Source organism: Polyodon spathula, chromosome 10 (genome assembly GCF_017654505.1).
Source record: "Polyodon spathula isolate WHYD16114869_AA chromosome 10, ASM1765450v1, whole genome shotgun sequence".
Classification (NCBI taxonomy): domain Eukaryota; kingdom Metazoa; phylum Chordata; class Actinopteri; order Acipenseriformes; family Polyodontidae; genus Polyodon; species Polyodon spathula.
The window spans coordinates 42292861-42315089 of NC_054543.1; the positions used below are offsets into that span (position 1 = coordinate 42292861).

A 22229-nucleotide genomic window follows, 5' to 3' on the forward strand; every position below is an offset into this window, starting at 1 on the left:
CTGAAAATTAATATCTTTGAAATTTAATTAAACCGATTTATCAGATTTATTAATGTACAGCAATGAAAGAGGTGAGCATTATACAGCCCTGTTCAGTCATACGCATTCAAGCACTTACTGTACTTGGCACAACAGTTACTGCAGACTGAGAACCACTGGCAATTTAGAAGAGAATCTGATTCTATTGAATACCACACGAAAGTTTTATATATTATAACGTGCAACTCAGATGCCCTTGCACATTTTGCTTTGAGCAGATAAATCTAAAGCAGTAATCTAAAAGAAGAGTTTGTCTCCCCTTAAAAAATTGCATTGATTCTGAAATGATATCTTCCACCTGTGAGAGGCAGACCTTTTATATTCATAAATAATGTATCTTTTATTTAAATGCTCACCTGAATCCATGCTCTGGTGTTCAAAAGACTCAATAGGCTGGTGTGTTCTCGGGGTGAAAGGCTGTTTTGTTCCACAGTCCTTTTGCTTTTTTTTTTTTTTTTTTGCTTTCTTTTTTTTCCCTTTGTCATCTGTCTATAAGTAGTCTTTGTTTTTTTTTCTGTTTTGTTTTCTGATTTCAATAAAACATTATTGCTTGCTCTTAAATTGTAGCTCTGCCGTCTGATATGCATTGAGGCTGTCCATACCTGCCTGACCTGTGTTACAGGTAGCAGAGTACAGTTATCCATACACATTCTGAGTGTGTTTTGGAAATGCTGCACCACTATAAACTCAGGGGACTGCTGGCCCATAATAAAGAAGCATTTGATCTTGTGCAGTGTGAAGGGAGTATATCTGCTGTTTCAGTTAGCGCCAGGTTAGTGTGGTGCTCAATGTGGCATGCTTGTATATGAGCTCTCATTTTCAGGTGAGAACTCTCTTGCCTTACCACAAACTTGGGTCGCTCTCAGGCTCTCTTTACTATTCATTAAAATACTCTCTTTCTGTGGCAGGAAAATAAAACTGTTCCTAGCAATGCTTTTAAGATCAAGCTTGATAGCAAAAGGCCTCTCCATGTGCCCAGTCTTTGGAGTTGGAGGGGGCTGCCACTGGAGCAAACAGAGCCCAGATTTACCTGTTTATTAGCAAATGAATGAAAGCATCTCCGTTTCCTGTCAGGCCTGGCACAAAGAGAAGACTTGTGTGGAGTGAAACCTGCAATGCTGGTGACTTTCATGGTTCTCAGTTTATTTCAGGTTTTCCATTTTGTAATCAGGCTTCCAGTTAAGGCAATCTCATCTCTACCTCTTCTTGTAATGATGGTGCTGGAGCAGTCAGTACATTTAAGCAGAAGATGTAAAGTTGTGTTAGAAAGGGGAGTGGGGGTTAGGTGGTGCCAGGTGATGAAGGCAGGACTTGGGTTTCCTTTTATCCAATGGGTATTAAGTCCAATTTGAAGAGGAAGACGACTTTGTTACAGAGTGGAAGACCTATCTGTTTTTGGAGGAGCAGCTGGCATTTATACCCAGGTCAGCTAATACGATGTCAGAAAGGGTGTCTGGTCTTATAAAGATTACCTGTGCTTAAAGGAACATCAGGTAAGCATTGTTTTAAAATTATACTTTCCAAATTGCTTTTATAAAAAGTTCCCGTGGTCTCTAGGGTAGGCTAAAAAATGACTGCCATCTTTGGTGTTTGTAAAATCTTCTGCAGAACTATCCTAGCTAAGAAGTTATTGGGCAGATCTGATATTCAGATCTGATAATCAGATTTGAAGGTTGTCATGAGCCAAAGGGAATTCTCCATACAGCAGAAAACTACTATTTTTCATCAGAGAAATGTATTAAGATGCTCCAGCATTGACTGTTTATTGCATATAGCACATTATATTATTTGCATGGATCTAACCCTATCTTTGGCCACTCAGACAATGTACTGGCATTTCTGCAAGTATAAGATGATCCTAGGATAACTGGGGGAATTATGCCTGTTCCTAATATGTGTGATCTATAAGAGCTGAACATGTCAAGCCTTTACTTGGGAAACATGTAAAGCAACTTTTGATTGATAAATATTTTAATGTAGTTCCAATATTATATGCATTCTTTTTTGTGACATGTGCTGAGAGTGAATTGTTAACAAATTACATTTAAGAACTTAGTATGTATTAAGTGTGAAGTTTTTTAGAGTTTGATAAGTTGAAAAGGTAGTCGACAGACTTAGAGATTCTGTCTCCTAAATGATCATGGAAAATCACTGACCTTCTCTTAAAAATTGAAAATTAAATTCTTCATCTCAGCTGAGCTCAGGGGAAGTCCTGTCTCATCAAGCACACAAGTAAATAGAACTGGAAATAAAGTTACCCAGAGAGCAACCTGTGCCACATATGTATGATGGGTTATACTGTGTGTTTCCATAGTGGTTAATGTTCGACCAGTATTGACAATAGGTTTGATAGATGGGGTCTCTTTCTCTGACCTTTTATCAAAGGTTAATGTGTTAGATCGTTGCTGACTGAATGTCAATTCCTGCCAGTTGATGCATACATTTATTTAAATTTACAGCTACAGGTGTGACATAGATTAGACAAATACATTAGAATGTGCTTTATGATTATAATACTTGGGTGGGGTGGTAGTGTTAGTGGCAGTGTCCTGTTGTGCACAGAAAAAAAAAAATATTATGCCATTGAATAACTTGTGAAGCATCAGTACTGAATTGCTTTCAGCAGACAAGTGGCTTGTCCTGTTGTAGAATGTATAGGATGTTTTAAGAAGTTATATAAAAGGTACTTGACTCTGTCAGGGTTGGCAACTTATGCCAGTGAGCCAAAGTGTAGTTTACCTGGTTCTACCAGTAAAGGTTCATCATGTGTGTTCTACACTTTGCAGTTCTCTGAACCAACGTTTGTGACGCCAAGTTTATGTTTTAAGTTCCCCCTCTTTTTAACATGTGTTATTGAAACCTTTTTCAGGTTTCGAGTCTCAAGGATGCTAATAGCAGAGTCATTTGTCAGATTCCATGCAATTGGGTCAAATTGGATTCCTGAAATGACAGTTCTGTCATATTGTATTTACTGTGTTAGCAATGACTGGAATGATCCCAGTCAACATGGTTTATGTATTATTTTAAAACAGTGACAGGGGGAATTAAAGTGCAGTAAGTGTAGTAAAATGAAACTTTGTGACTAAAAGCATGTTACTGTAGTCAGTAGCGTGTCAGCAGGTGTGTACAATGGAATGTTTTAGCGGATCGCTTACAGTAAAAACATTCCCCTTTGTCCTAAGGTGCAACTGAATAGAAAGCTACATCCATGCATAGTAACATTAATTAGACATACCTGCACTAGTATTTTTCTCTGTTTTATATTTTATTTTTTGTGCCAAATTCCACGTTACAATAACTGCCCATGGTGAAATACCAACATCAGTTTTCAACACATATAAGATTCATGGCCCTACAGGTGGTTTGAAAAAGATGCAGAACACTTTAAAGACAAACTCCATTATTAAAATGACTTTAGTCAAGCATTAAGTGGATCAGCTGCATATGCAGATTGTCTTTCTGGACATTATTGATCCAACAAAAGGCGCTCTTTATTAAAATACAGATTGGTTGCAGAGCTTGCAGTGTTGTTTCTAGATTTCTCCTCCTTTGCCAGCACTAGGCCTACAGCAGTATCATTAGGGCGATTGGCCATTGTTTATATTGCTGTGGCAGGATGACAGTAATGAGATAATCCTATTTTAGGAAGAAAACGAATAAAGACAAGTTAAGCTATGCTGCTCTTTTGCATCCCGTGATTTAAGTAAGCTATCTTTGAGAAGCAAAGCGGTTAAGAAATGGAACACTGTCGTTTAAATTATAGTCATATTTCTTCTGTGCTTTCTTTGTTATTTTGTTTAAACTGTAGAACATTCCCAGGTAATTCAGTTGGGCAGAGCAGCAATTCAGCAGGGCATAATAATTAAGACTTGTAGATCAAGGTGTTGAGATTCATCCCCAAGAGTCAGAAACTGTTAATAGGGAAGTGTACAATGATCATATATCACATTCCAATATTACATTATATATGTATACAGTGCTCACCCTTTATAATGCTGCGGTCAGGAACCACAGAGACTGAGCACTTAGTGTTCAGTCATATAAAGAAAATACAAGTGCTAGTGTAATGGAATGGAAATTGGACATGACTGCCTTATAAGGAAGGAGCACTGTACTGTATTTACATACATCACTGTATAGTAGGTGGTTATTAATAGGTTACTTTATTGGGGGGGGGGCATTTATTTTCTTTTTTATAAATATAACAAACATTTGCCTCAATTGTACCTGTTTAAAGATCTTTCCGTTATTATAATATATTATTACAACATTTGAAGTTCTCTCGCTTTGTTGGGAGTTTTATTGATTTATTATTGGCAAAATAATCAATATAAATATAACTTTTGTGATCCAGAAACATCATTTAAAAGAACATTTGGGTGTGCAGACTGCATCTTTCAGTAACTAAATGGTATTTGCGTTATTCCAAACTGTTTTCAAGCTTTCCTCCTTATCTAAGTATTTAAAAAATATTCAATGTATCAGCTGTTAAACATTACTGATTTATATGGCCTGTGTTATTTGCTCTTGAGTATAAGGAGAAGTTGATTTGTCTCTAACCCATTCTTTTTATCTTTTTATCTACTTCCAGTGACAGGCCTTCTCTGTTAACAAACAAGGGCAGTACTGTACTTCATTACCTAGCGAGAGCAGTGTGAGGGCAAAGTGCTGTTAGTGGCTGGACCTCATTGTAGAGCCGGGCTCATGCTAATTCAAGGCAAAGTTGCTTGATGAGGAGAGGAAAAGACTGGGACTCGTCACCACAGTAGGTTATCATAGCTTAACATTTGATCTTAGCACAGTGTAAACAGTAAAAAAAAGTAAAAAAAAAAAACAAAAAAAAAACCCAAACAAACAAATATATGTGTGGTAATAATATTAATAATGCAAAAATTGTCAGAAATATAAAGCCTTCATTGACAGATTTATTACGAGCAAGACACATATTTGAAATACCTGGATACCAGTAAAAAGCTACAGCATCTGCCAATTATGCATCTAAAACATGTCTGTGTGGTTTGTTTACATATTCATATTCACTGAAAGAAGTGCTCTGAATTTTGATATGCTTATTCATGTCGACGTGGTGTGTCAGCCAGCCTGTGAACAAAGCTTCCTAGCAGCAACACCCACAACAGTGTTTCCAGTGAACACTCAAATCAACACTCGCGCTCAGCAGGGAAGCCTCTCATTACAATAGCAAAGGCAAGTGTTTTTTTTCTTTCCTGTTGTATTGTTTGATTGTGATGCGTCCTTTACAGCTGATTCGGAAGAGCTGCGGTTAACAAACAAGGGGGAATGAGCTTGGGGACAAAAAAGTAATAAAACCTGAAGAGTTTTTATCTGCCATAACCTCTCTTCCTGTCGTAAGGAATTGCCATTATTGGTTAGCTGTGAGAACGTCTACTTTGTGTTGCACTGTCACAGACTCCAGAGCACCCCTAACTAGTTTTAATGAACAGCTTTACCTTTCACCAATTGTTTTAACTTGCAGATATTCAACTAAAAAGCTAACTTCTCATGAGAAAGGTTCAATGAGTTAGTAACGGGGCAGGATTTTCAAAAGTTTGTAAATGATAACTAAATGTTAGTCAACAAATCGTTATGTAGCATTGATTTTGGTGATTTCCGAAATAATGTTACTATCTTAACGAGCAGTGCTTCTTTTATGGGAATATAAAAGCAAATTCTTGTTAATTGTCATCATTTATCAGGAGTTAATTTGCACTTGGAAAAGGAGAGTTTTAATTAACAAAAGACTATAACTCACCTTGAAACAGAAATTTAACAGACCGTGGCTGTGACGCCGACAATACACAGACTACCTAGACAATTCAGTATTTGTAGTGATGAAAGTATTGTAGACTTTTATATACTAGTGGTTATGAATGAGATTTTTTCACTTGCTTTAACAATTTGTAACCTTCAAAAAGATAAGACTAATGGTAGTAATAAATATCTACTATTTTGGCTAGAACTTAATGTGACGTGATCGTGAAAACCACATATGACTGGAGACATGCATGTATTCATTCTCTCTCTCTCTCTCTCTCTCTCTCTCTATATATATATATATATATATATATATATATATATATATATATATATATATATATATATATATATATATGTGTGTGTGTGTGTGTGTGTGTGTGTGTGTGTGTGTGTATATATATATATATATATATATATATATATATATATATATATATATATATATATATATATATAACACACACATACATACACACAAGATATTCCATTGGTTTATATGTAATGTCCATGCTGATTATTTTTTTGAAAACAAGACCTGATAGACCCACATTGTACTTTTTAACTATTAGACGAAATATTTACAGAATACTTCAAAACTGATGAATGAAGGTAACCTATACTGTGTCGCCCAAATATTAAAAGTCAGCAAAAACATGTTTTCCCTTCGTTGTAAATAAAAACGTGATTTGGTATAGTTTAATTAGAACACTATTAATAATAAACACATCATGCAGCATGGTTCTAATAGCAGCTGTTAAGTATTCTTGAAACATTTTGTCTAATAGTTAAAAAGTGCAATATGGGGCTTGCTTTCAAAAGATATTGCCACGGACATGAATGCAATACCTAATGTGATCGAGATCATTGACATGGATTTTGCCTAACATATTGGTAATATTGTCAGACTCCCCCCCCCCCCCACTGTATGTACAGTGTACACTCTCACTGTCACAAGTTTGTATGCACATATTATAACATCTTATAATACTGTAAGTGTTTGGTGGCTACTTCTATTCATTTATCGTTCTGTTTATTTATCGAGGAGGCGAGCAAACAGTACCTGAGAAAATGCATGATTAGAGGAATTCACTGAACAATTAACTATACACAAATTGTGTATTGGTCTGGGGAGTTCTACCGTAATTTTAAAAGCTTAAATATATAATGAAGTGTTACATACATGGTATACATGTACAATAACTAACAACTGCAAACACAAATGACACATCAAACATGTATTTGTAGCCTACAATCATACATACTAAAATACATACAAAAGAACAACACAAGAAATTCCAACCAATATAGATAGATGGCTTACCCCCCACGCCCCATTCAAAAATTATTTATGTATTTATTTATGTATTTATTTATTTATTTAATCTGTGCCGTCCAATTTTTACAGCACATTTACGGCCACTGACACATTTCACTGTAAGGGCTCGGTGCGATACGGGAACAAGTGCTTCTCCACGGTCTATTTGTAGAGCCGAGCGAGAACCAGACCGTGAAACTCCAGCCTCACAAGACATCTGAATCTGGCCAGGGGCAGGGTTAAGGATTTTCATCATTACATTGCATCAGTCAGTACACTCCAGAAAGACAAACAACAAACATGGCAGGCAGCGAGTGTGATGAGAGAAAAGTACAGCCTTGCTGAGGAAGTGCAGGCTCTAGTTTCTCTGTGGGCAGATAGAAGTGTTACTTCAGGAAGATCTGGAGTCGTGCATCAGAAATGAGAGTTTATACCCAAATTTCTGACGATTTGATGCAAATGGACATAAATCGTGGGTACAATACACTTAACTCACACTCAAAAACACAAAATGCTTCAAAATTTCTCATCTTTGACCTTTATTATATTACTATTAAGAAAAAAGCGAAAATAAAACAATTCTAAACTTATTTACAAAAATATAGTCAAACAAAATAAGTTGATATAATCAGTCAAATTTGTTGATTTATAAAGACATTCCTAAATATATTTACAAAATGTAGCGATACAAGATGCAGCTGTACCGTTGGTCTGTTAATTTTTGAACAGTTTGTTTGCGCATGTTTTGGCAAACCAAGTTAATTAATAACAATAATTATTAACAACTGTCTTTCATTGCGTGTGAGGTCAGTAGCATGGCTCGGCTCTGCAGTAGAAAAACAACCCAGCCTCCCCTTAACCGCACCGAGAGGGCTCAGTACGGACCCGGCACTGCTAGGTTGTTCAGTGGAAAAGAGGCATAAGTTTGCAAACCTGCCTGCACAGATAAATTGGGGTCAGATTTCTTCTTTTCTAAATCATGGGGCTGGATGAGTTCTGATCGGGGTAGGTTACAAACTCCCACTACTCTCTGTTGTTGCCACATGTGCTTGAACTTGATGAGAAAGATTTTCCTATGGAAATGTGTAATATAACCCAACCCTACCCTTCCAAGCAAAATGAAGATCAAGAGTCTGTGTTATGTGCAACATTTGCAGGTCTGTATTAATATTACCCAGATATTTTGAGCAACTGCGAACTTTAGCATATTGTTTTGTACATAAGCTGTAGATCCTTTATGTAAACTTTTCAATTTCAAAACAGCGGTGACACCGACAGATTGTCTTCATGGCGTGCTTGGCATAGCTCTAGCTACAGCTAGAATAATCATTTAAGAGTTTCCAGGTGCTAGTTTTCTTAAATTGCCCTGTAAAACCAGGCAGTTAAGCGCTGTTTTTTTTTTTTTTTACTCAAAAGGCAGAAACAGGCTAAACTGAACCAAGAAAAAAATATAGGAGAGTGCCTCCTTGTAAAAAAGAATTATGCCAACATCCAATTTGAGGATTTCGCTGTTTTAAAAGAAAGAGCAGTTGAACATAGGGTAGTGCAATAGATGGCTCTTGAGCCATACAGTACACAGTTCATTGATCTAAAAAAAATATGCCTCTATTTACAGTACAGTATACATATTTTAGATTTTAAAAAATGTTTAGATTTTATTTTTAAAACAGACATCAGTATGGCTGTTTTAGTATGTTGCTCACCTCTGCTGAATAAAACATTTTTTATAAATACCGGATGCTGCCGAGTCAAAGCCCAGGGGTCGTACAATTGTAGTTAAGGCAAAAGTGTGTGTGTTTGTGTCGAGGGGTGGGGGGCGTTGACTCAGACAGGGTCGAAACTACGGCATTATTGCAGAGGGAGTATTTTCATCATTTGGTAGATTACGTTTATAATTAGACATGCTTAAAATTCAAAGGTAGAGCACAGCACACAATCATTCTAAAGAATCAAGAAGTGTAGTTAACATATTTAATGACTGGTGTCCAGCACAAAACCACATCATGAAAAACCACACTTGTAGGTGAAAAATGCTGAAATAACTTTCAACATTTAAAAAATATATTAACATGTTACGTTTTCAGTCCGCTAAAATAAAGGGCTTTACATAATATATGCAAGTAAGAATTTGCAGTGTCCAGTGTGAAAACAACCCGAAATATTAAATTATCATCCAGAGTAGCACTATAGCATTAAAAATGTTCATTACAAAAAAATGGTGCCTGAGTTACTTGCTGTGTCACACATTTAAAAATAAATAATTTAAATATGAATTGTAGCGTAACAACAGGAAAGTGTAGTCAGTCAGACTGCAGAGCCTGTATCCTCTGATCCTACACTACCAAACTCGACATCTTCTTTATCTGAAGCGAAGATAACCCTGAATCATTCAGTGCACAGAGCTAACGACTTCTAGGAAGTTTTTTTTCTATGTGACTTTCAGCTAAAAGTTGGGGTGGGACGATTGTTCGAACCGGGACGGGACTCAGCATAATACGATATATAAAATAGTTATTTTTTTAATTCTTCGGAATATGAAAATCCATTATTAGAAAGCTATTTCTGTGTACATTTCAACAAATGATCACTTTAGTGTAAATTCTTGTTTGAAAGAATGGGTTAAAAGAACAGTAACTTTAACAAAGAAAATGATGGAACGTGAAATATTTTAATGGAACCAAATAAAACCCTAACTATCGGAGTAGTATTTTATTTCATTAGCCTTGTTAAATTAGTCGCATTTTTGTGCTGCTGAAAATATATGAGCTTTCCAACCCCAAACCTAAAGATAGCTGACCCAGAATTTCCTACTATTAATAGTCTCCACTATGGACAACCTGTGCCTTATAAGCCTGGGGTATTGTGCCAAGTGGTGCTCTTTCCTAAAAGATCACGCCAACCACAAATAAGACAAACCCTTAGTTGCTAAACAATATTTGGTGTGCTCATGCTTGCACAACAACTATTATTTTGTACTTACAAAGCTGTGGGTGTACATAATTCAGTAAATATTATTATTGCTGCTGTCATGGAATCAAGCTAATTTACCATTCCTTGTGAATTTGCTAGATGGTGAATGGCTAATTATTTCATGATATGATAATTCGCAAACGTATTTAGTTCACGATTAGGCCATGTTGACAGTAAACTGTACTTCAATGTGTAAAGACCCTTCTCTACTGTAATTCACTGCCCTCCGTATAATGAGAGTGCATGGTAGGTACTGCCATGTGCTCTCATTAACTGCCGCTTGAGACAAAGTTTGCCTCCAAATATTTTTCTTCTTTTTACAAGTGGACAACGATTTTGAGTCGGAGGTTTGTATTTGGAGTATTTCAAGATGCTGTAGCACAAGTAACTACTTCACCAGCACACTTTTACTTTATTGTTCATCATTGTCAAACGTATTGCCCGGATGCATGCTTGATGTGAACAGTTATGTGACTATGAGGAATATGTTTCATATTTGGCTAATGATCAACAGCTACACAGGTGTGTATGAACTGTACATTCTTTAAGTTATTTCTGGGCAGCTCATTTTATAACAGTTTACTTTTCAGGATTGCAATAAATAACCATGAACTTATACAGTATTGACAGTTACTGCATTCAAGTGGCTGGTCTGGGATTTTTCAGGTTAAGTCAGAAAGTGCTGGAATACACTGTTAGCTTTTAGGCTAAAATAATGTATCTTTCCATCCTCCACGCTTATCTCACACTGTTAGCTTTCAGGCTAAGGAAACATACATTTCCAACCTCTGCACCTATCTTCTAGAAAGAAAGCTTTGGAATTACTAAAACAGCTCCACAGGCAAGGTTTTAATCTTATCGACTAGGTAAATAGAATAACATGGTATTACTCAATGGGCAAACTACCTCCCTTCCCTTTAATGTACAGGTTATTTACAGAAACACAAAAGAAGCAAATACTCAAGGGAAGATATGTGCGTACTTGAAAAAAAAAAAAAAAGGCTAATCTGTCCTGCCTGTCAAAAATCTGGAACTCCCCAATAAAGTGTGAGTCAGGTGGTAATCATGTGACCAGAGGCTTGACTTAAGGTGGTGTCCTGCTTGCAGCAGTTGGCTGATGCAGTTCCGTCTCCTGTGTATTTTATTTTTCTTTTTTTCTGATTTCTGATTCCGATTTGGTTTGGGTAATTAAGATGACATTCAGTGCGTTTACATGGCCAGTAATATTCCACTAGTGTTCGGAATACTGAATAAATATATATATATATATATATATATATATATATATATATATATATATATATATATATATATAATATATATATATATATATTATATATATATATATTGAAGGAAGCGTAACCCACGACAGGACATGCACATGTCACACACGAAACATCACAGCAGTAAACATGATGGCACGTGCGAGGAAACACAGCTACTTTTGGTCTGATGAGGAAACATCACTTATATTAAGGATTTAAAGTCGTAAAGCAGCTTAATGGAAAGAAACAGAGATGTGCAGAAGTGTTTAAAAGGATGGTGGAAAAATGAATGGGGATTTGAGAGAACTGTGGATGAAGTTCGTCATCGATGTAAAGTTTTAAAAGCACAGTACTAATAAAGCAAAAAAAAAAAAAAAAAAAAAAAAAAAAAAAACAGAACAGAAATAAGGTGAATCTATCCATTTTTCCTTCAGTCTTATGAAGGACAAAAGATGTGTTTTTACTCACAACTTTTTACTCATATTACAAAATTGAAGAGACGTGCATAAAAAAACTTTATAAAGGTTAACGCTGTATAAATTGGTAAGCAGCATATATATATATATATATATATATATATATATATATATATATATATATATATATATAGAGAGAGAGATATATATAGATATATAGAGAGAGAGAGAGAGAGAGAGAGAGAGAGAGAGAGAGACACACAATATTTGCTTCATTTAATTTATTTATTTGCTATGGTTATTGTTCTACTATACTTTTGTTGGCTAAATGGGCAACTCATCTTCAATCTGTCTGTCTCCTTGTTATATTAAAGCGTTCATGTCTGCGTGAACACATTGCACTGAATTAAGACCCACAAGCACCTACACACTCAAAAAATCAGATTCCATATCTCAAAAAACAAATAACAGAACTACGTCCACACCACCAGCTCTTCACAATAAATAACATACTATTCCACTACAATTAGCACTCTTTTGGTTTAGAGTCAGAAACAAGGTAGGCATGCATCAATGGCATAAAATTAATATTCCGTTTACCATGTAAACGCAGAATATGAAAGGAATACGAGGATTCTGCCTGCATGTACACAGAGCATTTGGAATATTCTAGCATTCTGAATACTTAATATTCTGAATACTTGTGCCATGCCTCATACTGAACGTCCCTTCAGCATGGTTAAGTAGTTTGTAGTTAGGGAACTGTTCTATTTGTGTTATGATAAAGTATACTAATAGGTACTAACAAAACAATTCTACACCTCCAAATCCCATTATTACAATCCACCGTCAACCTTCCCATCAGCAGCACAACAGGATTTCCTAAACCCAATGGAAATAGAAAAGAATGAACAATTGTTACTACTTAGAATTTTATTGTAATTTAGAAAAATTCTAATACTTTCAAAAAAATTGTTCAGCATGCACTAATTTGCTCTCCTCTTAGTTTTTTGGTTTTGTTGTGATCAGGGTTAAGTTGTGTAAAAAAATGGGATTGATTTGTGGATTGTTTAAGAGCTCGGGGTTGTAAAGTCACGTCAGTAAGTGAAAACTGTTGTGATGGGTTTTGATACAGATATCTATCCAGGTAACTTGATTCCACCCACAATCTCCAATGCAGATGTTTAAAATGTTATGTGGAGCTTAAGCATCTGGACTCCTATGTTGCAGGTGATTTACTGTTTGTTTTGAAATGTTCAGAAACATGATACAGTCTTTTAAAAGACATTTTCGCTTGTTAGACACCTATGCATGCTGCTGCTGTGTCTTTAAAATCCAGTAAGGCCTTTTTGTTATAAAATATTTTATATCTGATTGAAGTTAGATAACCGTGACCCAGAGGCAAATTAAATTAAGTGTGGACCGAGTTCAAGTTTTTAAGATGACTTCTAAAAAGCCATTTTCAGTACAACAGATAGGACTGTAGTGCACAGTATCATTGGGATAATTACTATTATTATTTAAGTTCAATTTATAATTTTATTTTACAAATGAAATTCCAAAGAGGCATGCTCAATGTAAGTCTCTGGAATGAACTACTGTGGTGTGATTTGCTTAATTTAAAATGCTGTATTTGTAAATGAACAGATACATGAAAGCCGTTATGATTTTTGAGTCATGCTGGACATTCTTTAGTGCAATTCAGTAGTCGGGTGGGGGGGTGGGGGGGTGGGGGGGTTCTGTGAAGAACAATGGTAAATCATGGTAATTTTATTGGTAGCTTTAATTTTTTATTTACAGCTATGGCTGGGGGATGTATGTCAGTGACATACATTTGCGTTAAAAAACAAAACAAAAAAAAAAAACCTTTCATGCATGATTTCAGCAAACAGTCCTTCAACGATATTTTCGTACAAATGCATGCACAGCAATCCCATGGAAATCAATAGCTGTAGTATCAGTCACGCCAGTGTCATTCACTGAATCCTGAGGAGTGTGGGTCTTGTTGGCAGGATTTATGTATTTATTTTTTGTTGGTTAGACAGTACTAGAACTTCACTTGGTGTTATGGAACTTTGTTAAAATAAACAAGAGGGTAGCTGATAATGCCAGGTGCTCTGTGCCTGCATGGCAAGGGGCCTTTGGGTCAGCGCAGCACCTGGGGCTGACAGAAGGAGGACAGGCTTCTTTCTAGCCTACTCCGGCATGGTAATAGATATGACACAGACTTCATGCCAAACTGTTTCGATAGCTTCACAGATTCATACGTCCTTGCTTTCATTGTATTCTCTACAATAACCTAAAGAAGGGGGTGAAGTTTAAATCCATGTAAACCCTTACATAAAGTTTTATATTTACCAATTCACTAATGGTTTCACCCGGAAAACATCACAATCTGCTTGAATTCTACAGAGCTTTAGAAGTTTCATCACTAATGGTACAAATTCTCAGCAACGTATCTGCCTATATTATTATTATTATTATTATTATTATTATTATTATTATTATTATTATTATTATTATTTAAAGATTTGCTTATTCATGACCTGCCCTCTTACTTCCACTCATGTTTTATGACTGGTTGTCATATTTAATATACAGAGGGGTCGTCTCTTAAACCTGCAGGATCAGGTGCTGGAGGGTTTCCATTGCTCTGTAGGTCTAAACGGGTAAAAAAAAAAATAAACAGCTGTCTTAGACATTGTCACTAGACTGAAACTCAACTGAAGGGTTCAGATTCAGAGCTGGTTTTAAAGTGAACCATATCAAGGTAATTGCAGCCATCAAACACTTTATAAATAAAGCAAAATAAATTGTTTGTGCATATATTCATTTAGTGTATGTATATATGATCAGTTGACGTTGCATTATTTAATTGTAATCGAATACAAATGGACACACACTGGCCCACGCAAAAATGTGTGTGTGTGTGTGTGTGTGTGTATGTGTGTGTGTGTATATATATATATATATATATATATATATATATATATATATATATATATATATATATATATAAAACAAGCTGTAACTTTTTGGAAACTTCCCAAAACAAAGTTATGTGTTTGTGCTGTGAACCTTTCAGAGCTCTGTCATTAGTCTGTCGCTTGCTGTGCAGTCTTGTTAGGTAGGAGGTGGCAGTCTGTGTCTGGGTCTTATTGTGGGTATCAGAAGCTCAGGTTCTTCCTGTGACTTCCCAACGGGGCTCTGTGCAATCGTACTAACTCTTAAAACCATTTTGAAGGGAATGAGTTGCATGGTATGCCAACCAGTCCATTATTGGATTTCCCCTTGAGGTTTTTATTACAGAGTTGTGTAACAAAAAAGGGGGCTTACTGTATAATTACTGCTCTTAATAGTTGCTAGGATTTGTTTAGGCTTGACCCCTAAGAATCTAGGCAAAATGTTTGAATTCATTCATTTGACAAGTTTTTCTTTGTGAGTTGATATCTTAAAGACGGAACTGTTTTTTTTTTTAAATAGTTGTCTCCTGTTGAGTATTATGAGAACTAAATATCCCTAGCCAACCGTGTTAGTGATGTCATTGATGTATACAATCATCTGAAAGGAGCACTTATAGGAGGATTGTGATTCAGGTTGAATATAATAAGGCTGAGAAAAAAGCAGGACAATTTGTGTTTCTGATTATCCTGGGGGAATATGTAAGCGGTATTAATTTTCTTCAAATGTTCTCTGTTCTTTTCTTTTCCTCTGTTGTCTCGAAATGAGCCCCCAGTCTGTGAAGTGATGGAAGCCAGGAATAAGTCAGCTTGGGGTGATAACTGATATCTTGGCTTTCTTAAGGAGGAGGAGCACCACCTATATTGGCATATACAGCTGATAACCATGTATTTTCTCTAAAACCTTTCCCATGGCTACCTCTAATGTAATCTCCTAGCAAGGAGAAAAGGTTCTGCACTCATGATAGGCATCCAATTCGAGGGCTGAAAAGAACTTCCGATTCCTGATGCACTGTGTGTCATTAGAGGTTCATGTTGCACCTCTAAGTACCTATTATGTTATAAAAAGGAAAAAGTAATATCTGATGACAAAAAATATTGTTCAAAAACACGTAACATAGCTGCAGTAACAAACTTTATATGGAAAAAGCCAACCTGGTCTCTGAAAAAACCATACTGGCTGTATTGTTGAGCTGTTTAGTAAAACAAAACAGCCAATGTCAAACACGCTGCTACACTGTGCTCGATACTGTGCTGGGTAGTTTTGTGTTGTTTTGTTCTTTTGTCAGGAATTTTTTTTTTAAGAAAGGACAACTTTTTCTTTATTTTTTATACATTCTACAATATATTAGATTCATAATTGTGCACTGCTTTGCACAAGCTGAAGTTGGCTTTTTCTAAGTTTAAGATAATACCATAGTCATGTAAGGGTTATCTTATCAAAGAACATACTGTTTGCTGTGCTCCATATGTACAGTAGGTGTGGTGTAAAAATACATTGTTTTTCAAACTTCACAGCTTGAAAATCTGTTTTGTTATAGAAGGTTCAGGGTTAGGGTACACATTTCTCAAGGTCTTTACACCAAAATGAAATTTGCACAAAGAGAAAATCTAACTATTAATAATACATAAGTATCAGCTTATAAAAATGGCTCACTTATGAGTCATTTTAAATACACTTCTGAGTTGTTTCTTACTCACTATTTAATAGTGGCAGTTTTAGTTTCACCAAAACAAAAAATACAAATTGCATTTGGATGTAAAGAACATGATACATCAGGCCATAAGAGTAATAAAAACTTCAAAACAGAAAACAAAAAATAATACATTACATGTCTTAATCAAAGTTGTCTGTGTTTATTTGTTTGCACAGTAACCTTAGGCTGAAAAGAAATTCTAATTGGGCTACTGTGCTGGGCATCCTAATGGTTTAACTAATGCTCTTAGTCACCCGTCACAAACTCCTCCCCAACAGGTAAAAAGATCTGTAAACTGGGAGGTACAAGCCAATGCTAATTGCCTAGGCAGGGAAGGCTGCTTACAAACCATTTCTCACACAGCCTGGAGTTGTCTGAGTTATCACCTGTTGGCCAATAGCAGTGGTGTGCAAAGTGTCAAGACTGAGGTCGCTGACCAGAAGCTGATAAGCATGAAAAGCAGTTAGACTGTCCAGACTCCCAGAGCAGTGGCTCGCAAAAGAGCAAGGCAGCCAAAGCAAGTTTGAAACAAGGTAGGACTAAAGCTTCATGTCTGATTAACATGGTCTGCTTGTCTGTCTTACATGTCTGTCTAACTGTACTTGCATATATCTACAATCATAATGAATGTACTGTGAACAGTATATATACACATATAACTGTAAACAAAAAAAAAACAACATTGTGGTGAGTGTAAGGAGTAGACCGCTTGAATGTTTGGAACATTTTAAGAAAAATTCAGCTGTCTTTTCTGTTTGTAGCCAAGTATTTGAAAGCTGTTTGGCCTTACACAGGGAGTGCCATCACATATAGCAGCAAATGGCAATTTACACATGGCTATTTCAGGTCCATCTGAGGTCAAACTCTAACTCCATTTCAACAGCATGGGTCTGTGAAATCACTTCTTATCACACTGTAGGATCCTAAAACTAATTTGTATTCTGCTGTAACTGAGGGGTCAGTGTTTGGGGTTTCACAGCCAAACCGTTTGGCAATGGGAAATAATCTACAGCTGTGGCCAAATGTTTTGCATCAACCTATGGAATTAACAAATTTTGCTTCATAAACTGGAATGAAACCTGCTGAATAATGTTACTTTACCATATTGAATTACATTCCGCTTTTGTAATTGTCCATGTACTTTAACGAAAAACTGAAATTGAAAAATCTGATATTTCAAAATCTAACATGCAATAGTTTTGCGATATCATTTTGTAGCTTGTTTGATTACAACGTTTTTATTTTTTTTAATTATGTCTCATTTGTAAAATTCTAGGTGATGAAAAGACTTTTGGCCAAAACTATGAGGAGATATCTGACATAACATACAGTTGTTAGGTTTCTGTGCAAATGTATTTATCTTATACAGTTTTCCCTTGTTATACTGCCACCCTTGCATACTGCCAGCTATTCTCTCTGAACAAATGTCACCGTTATAAAAACAGTGCTATGTTTACCTGTTATATTGCCATCCCGCTGTCCGCCACCCGCCAACTTCCCCAGCCAAGCAAACGTAAATATAAGCATTGTAGTTTCCCTCTTTAAAACGCCAGCGAAATAACCATGGCCAATTAAAACAACAAAGTTATGCAGTTAACCTTTGACTCGCTTTCCTAATTAGTTGTTAACTGAACGTTCATACCAATGTCATCAACACAGCAAAACAAAGTACAAAATGGCGAGTCAACCATACATTTAACACCAGGGCAAAATTAGCAAAGTAAGTCAGCAAGACATTGCAGTGTTTTTTCGCCTAAGTGAGGCATATGCTGTTAATCGAAGGACAATTTGAGACATTCCAATGTATAAAAACAAATGGCTTACCTTGATGGAACGGTTTGATTTGTTTAACCTGAAAAAGGCTTGACACAATCTAATATACATGACTTCTGTAAACCACAGTAAATGTTAAAAAAAAAAAAAAGTATGTTAAGAGGTTTGTTTGTTACATGCAAGTTTGTCACAAATGAAGATTGGCTTAAACTAAAACATCAGTTTTGTAAACAGCAGAGTAGTTTATTTGTTTTTGTTTTTTTAACTTTTTGTTTAAAAAAAAAAGTGTTCGCCTTTACATATTTTATCTGCTTAAAAAAAGAATGCTGTTGAACTTAAATTGCTTTGTGAAATTGCTTTGTGAAATTGCTTTGTGTTTTCTTTTTTTTTTTTTTTTTTTTTTTTTACCCTCACTATAACGCCACCCTCGGCCCTTACCTGCCGGTATAAAGAAGGTTGACTGTACATCGTTAGTAGAATACACTCAGGTGTGACATGATGCTTAATACAGCTTGTTGTATCAGGTTAAAAAGTCAATGATTCAAGAACAATAGTTAACCATGCATGCCTTCGTGGTTAAAGTGGGGACAGAGTTTCTTTTTTTTACATTCCCACAAAGAGCTACAGTTTTAAACAGGGTCTAGCAGAAGGATGTGGAATGAGGTGTCTTGTTTAGCCGTGGCTGTTGTAGTATCTGTTCCCACGTTGGTATTTATGAAGAGGGGTTAAATTGTAGGAAATTGCATTTAGGTAAGAAAAGTAATGGGAACATGCAAACAATTTTATTGGCCTTTCTCTGCAAGAAAACACTGGGCTCTGAACAATGTCTTGGGGGTGTGCCTGCCCTGAAGACATCCTTCATGACTAAGGCTGGCTGCTCCAAGTAGCTGTAGTAGTGTACTGTAATCGTTATTGTACAGCGGATATAACTACACACACTGCTTAAATGTTTAGTTTCCCTGTGGCCTTAAGAGTATTAACAGAATCAAAAAGGTAGTCACCTGTATTCTGTTTCTTTTCAGATGCCGTGAGTAGGCCTGTAACAGATATACAGATTTTCCTTTCTATTTTGCTTCTTGAGCTTTAACAAAGCTTGAGGATGACATTTATAAGCCCTATTGGCTTCTAATGTGATATAGTTTTGTCTTTTTTTTAAGGTGGTAGGGAAGCTTATTCCCTGCAGCTAAAACTACGTTTGGGGAATGTAAACATACTCGGCTGTCAATTAAGTATGCTTTCACACAGAAGCCAAGCAACGAAAATAATTAATCATTTATTATTATTATTATTATTATTATTATTATTATTATTATTATTATTATTATTACTACTACTACTACTACTACTACTACTACTACTATTACTACTATATTTTTTGCAAAATATAAGACAGGCTTCCACATTAAATATTCTGTGATTTTTTTTTTTTTGTTTATTTATTTTTGGCAACAAACTCCTAATCTAGATGCACATTGCATGAGTTATCTTAGGTGCTTTTAATAGGCAAATTTCAGTTGATAATGATATCCTTCATCAATCGATCAAACCTTTTATCACACTAAATTATTCCTTTTTTTGTTTGTTTTATTTCCCCCTTTCCTGGGCAACTTTGTTTGAAACTTGGTGTTGAATCTGGTGTGATGCGTAACACCTGCACAGCTCTTTCAACAATACACCTGAAATCTGCAGAGTGGCTTTCAGCACTCCCTCAAGAGCTAAATGAGGGCCTGCTCATAATCTTTTTAGTCATCTGTTTTAAAGAATGCCTTGCCAAGGTGGAATTTATGACTTATTGACCACTAGAGTCCTGAACAGCAGTTAGTCATCGAACACACCACTATTAAAATAGACACTGGCGCCATGTGAGCTCCAGATAATTGTACATGTCAATTTGTGAAAGGTGCGGACCAAGTCTCAAACTTACAGTATCTACCTCTAAGATATACTGAATTATGTTATAAGCTTCACAATGGATCTTAGTGTCCTGATTTACTTTATTTTAGAAGATTCACTTACTGGGTAAGGGCAGAGTTCTGCTCATATCTACGCCGGTCTTATTCAGAAAAGCTTCTACCGGTACATGTCTTGGTTGAGACAGAACAATTTCTATGGTTTTGGTCTTAAAGCTTCTGGTGTTGGGGATAGCAGATGTGAACCTTAGACTAGCAATCGCAGGCTTTGTCCGTGGGGCAGATCGGCTCCAGAGAGTTTCTGTCCCTCTGGGTGAGCTGGATATTGCCTATTTACTAACAAACTTGTTTTAGAATAATGTAAAAGCCTGTCTAATCTCCTGTCTGCCTTGCAGGCTTTTGGAGTGAAGTGCTTATTTCTTCCTTTCATTATGCCTGTGGCTCATTTGAAAACCAGCATGCATGCTTGAAGTGTAACGTTGCACAAATACCTATGCACGGAACAGCTCTCCATTCCAAGCTGGAACAGCCCATTATAGTCAGGGCAGGTTTCAAAATTCTTCTAAATGTCCTATTGTTAAATACAAAGAGTACAAGGGATTTGCTGTATTTGTAAACAGTGGCTGAATATTGTGTATATGTAGATTTGATACTACCTATCAAGCATAGTATTGAAGAAGACACAAGAAGTAAAAATCTTGTACAATTCTTTTGTACAAGATTTTCAATAGAGTTTAAAGCAATGCTGTGCTGTCAGAATTGTAGGCTGATGGTAATACACTGTATTATCTGGCACTGTCTCTGCTTGGGTCTGAGTTTACTTTCCCATGCTAGGAGGTACCAGTGTGTCAGATATACTGTACTGAGGTAACCTTTGGATCTCAGCCAGGGATCACATCATGCAACTGTTTTTTTAAGATGAAATGTATTGCCATGCAAATAAATAGGACACCTCTCTCAAAACTACCCAATGGCAAGGTGAGTGCATCCCAAGTTCCATCACAGTTTACTTTAAGCTGAACTTGCACCAAAATAAACTAACTTATTTTTAAAATATTCAAGGAAAAATATTGTCTAACTGTCTCCATTACTTTAAACCTACAGTATAGACTAGAAACCACTTCAGTGCATTATTATATTTTTTTGGTCAGTTACTGCTCTGTTGATCTGTGTCCAGATGACTTAGATTAGGGGAAAAGTATATAGTCATTTTCAGCTCTGTTATTAAATACTGCACTTTGGAAGACCTTAGCAATTTGTTCTCTAAATTGTCCAAATCGATTACGCCCTTGTTTCTGGCATTGTATTCTTACCTGGTCTGTTGTTACCTGTCAGAGGATTGAGGAGTTTATGGAAGGCATGTAAAGTGAGGCTACAGCTCTTTTTCCATTGTGACCTGAAGGATATGGTTATCCTGCTTTCAACAACAATGATAACTTTAGGGCTCCAATTAACCATAATAAAGGATTGGATGCAATAGATCTCAATTAACCAAACTCCTCAGGAGACTTATGTACATTTTTGTTCTGATAACTGATAATCAAGTGGTTGGCTTAAAAATAATTAAGGGCAATTCTTTAGATAGTCAAGTGGAAGCTGCAGTAGTTTATTTGGATAGAAAAGGTAATTAAATATTGACATTACCATAACTTTAGTGAAAAAAACATGATATGCTATTTTAATAAAAGTAGAAGCATACGGTATTTGAATTTACCAAGTATGTTTAGGCATTGTAAAGCAAGATCAAATGCAATAGGTCCATTCATCCTCTTGCAAAAGTATAGTGTAAGCTCACTGTAGACAGTATTTATTGTTTGTGTTTGCAGAATGCTGTGACAAATTAGAACACTAAAACATTACTTAAGTGCAGCCAGAGCTTTAATCAGCAATAGCTGCTTGACCATACCTGTCTTCTATTCCTGTGTAACACCAGAATGGAGCTCTCTTGCTTCCCTTGCTGGGTCGTTCTCCTTCATGTCCTTGGCATCATTATCTTGGCAGACTCTGGAATGGCCAGAAATATCAACTTTCACAACTTTTCCCCACCAGTCGATCGTAAGTAATGATTTTTTTTTCTCTAGTTTGAAGATCTAGCATGATATTGAAACA

At 36.0% G+C, this 22229-nt stretch overlaps 1 protein-coding gene across 1 annotated transcript in view; it reads left to right on the top strand.

Annotated features, from left to right (window-relative positions):
• The window catches only part of LOC121321612 (ly6/PLAUR domain-containing protein 6B-like), a 36125-nt gene that overhangs the window by 11989 nt on the left and 1907 nt on the right, over positions 1-22229 (top strand). Inside the window, exon 2 of the mRNA XM_041260619.1 lies at positions 22054-22175. Coding sequence (XP_041116553.1) covers positions 22055-22175 — 121 coding nt within the window. The 5' untranslated portion in view covers position 22054. The remainder of the gene's footprint in view (positions 1-22053; positions 22176-22229) is intronic.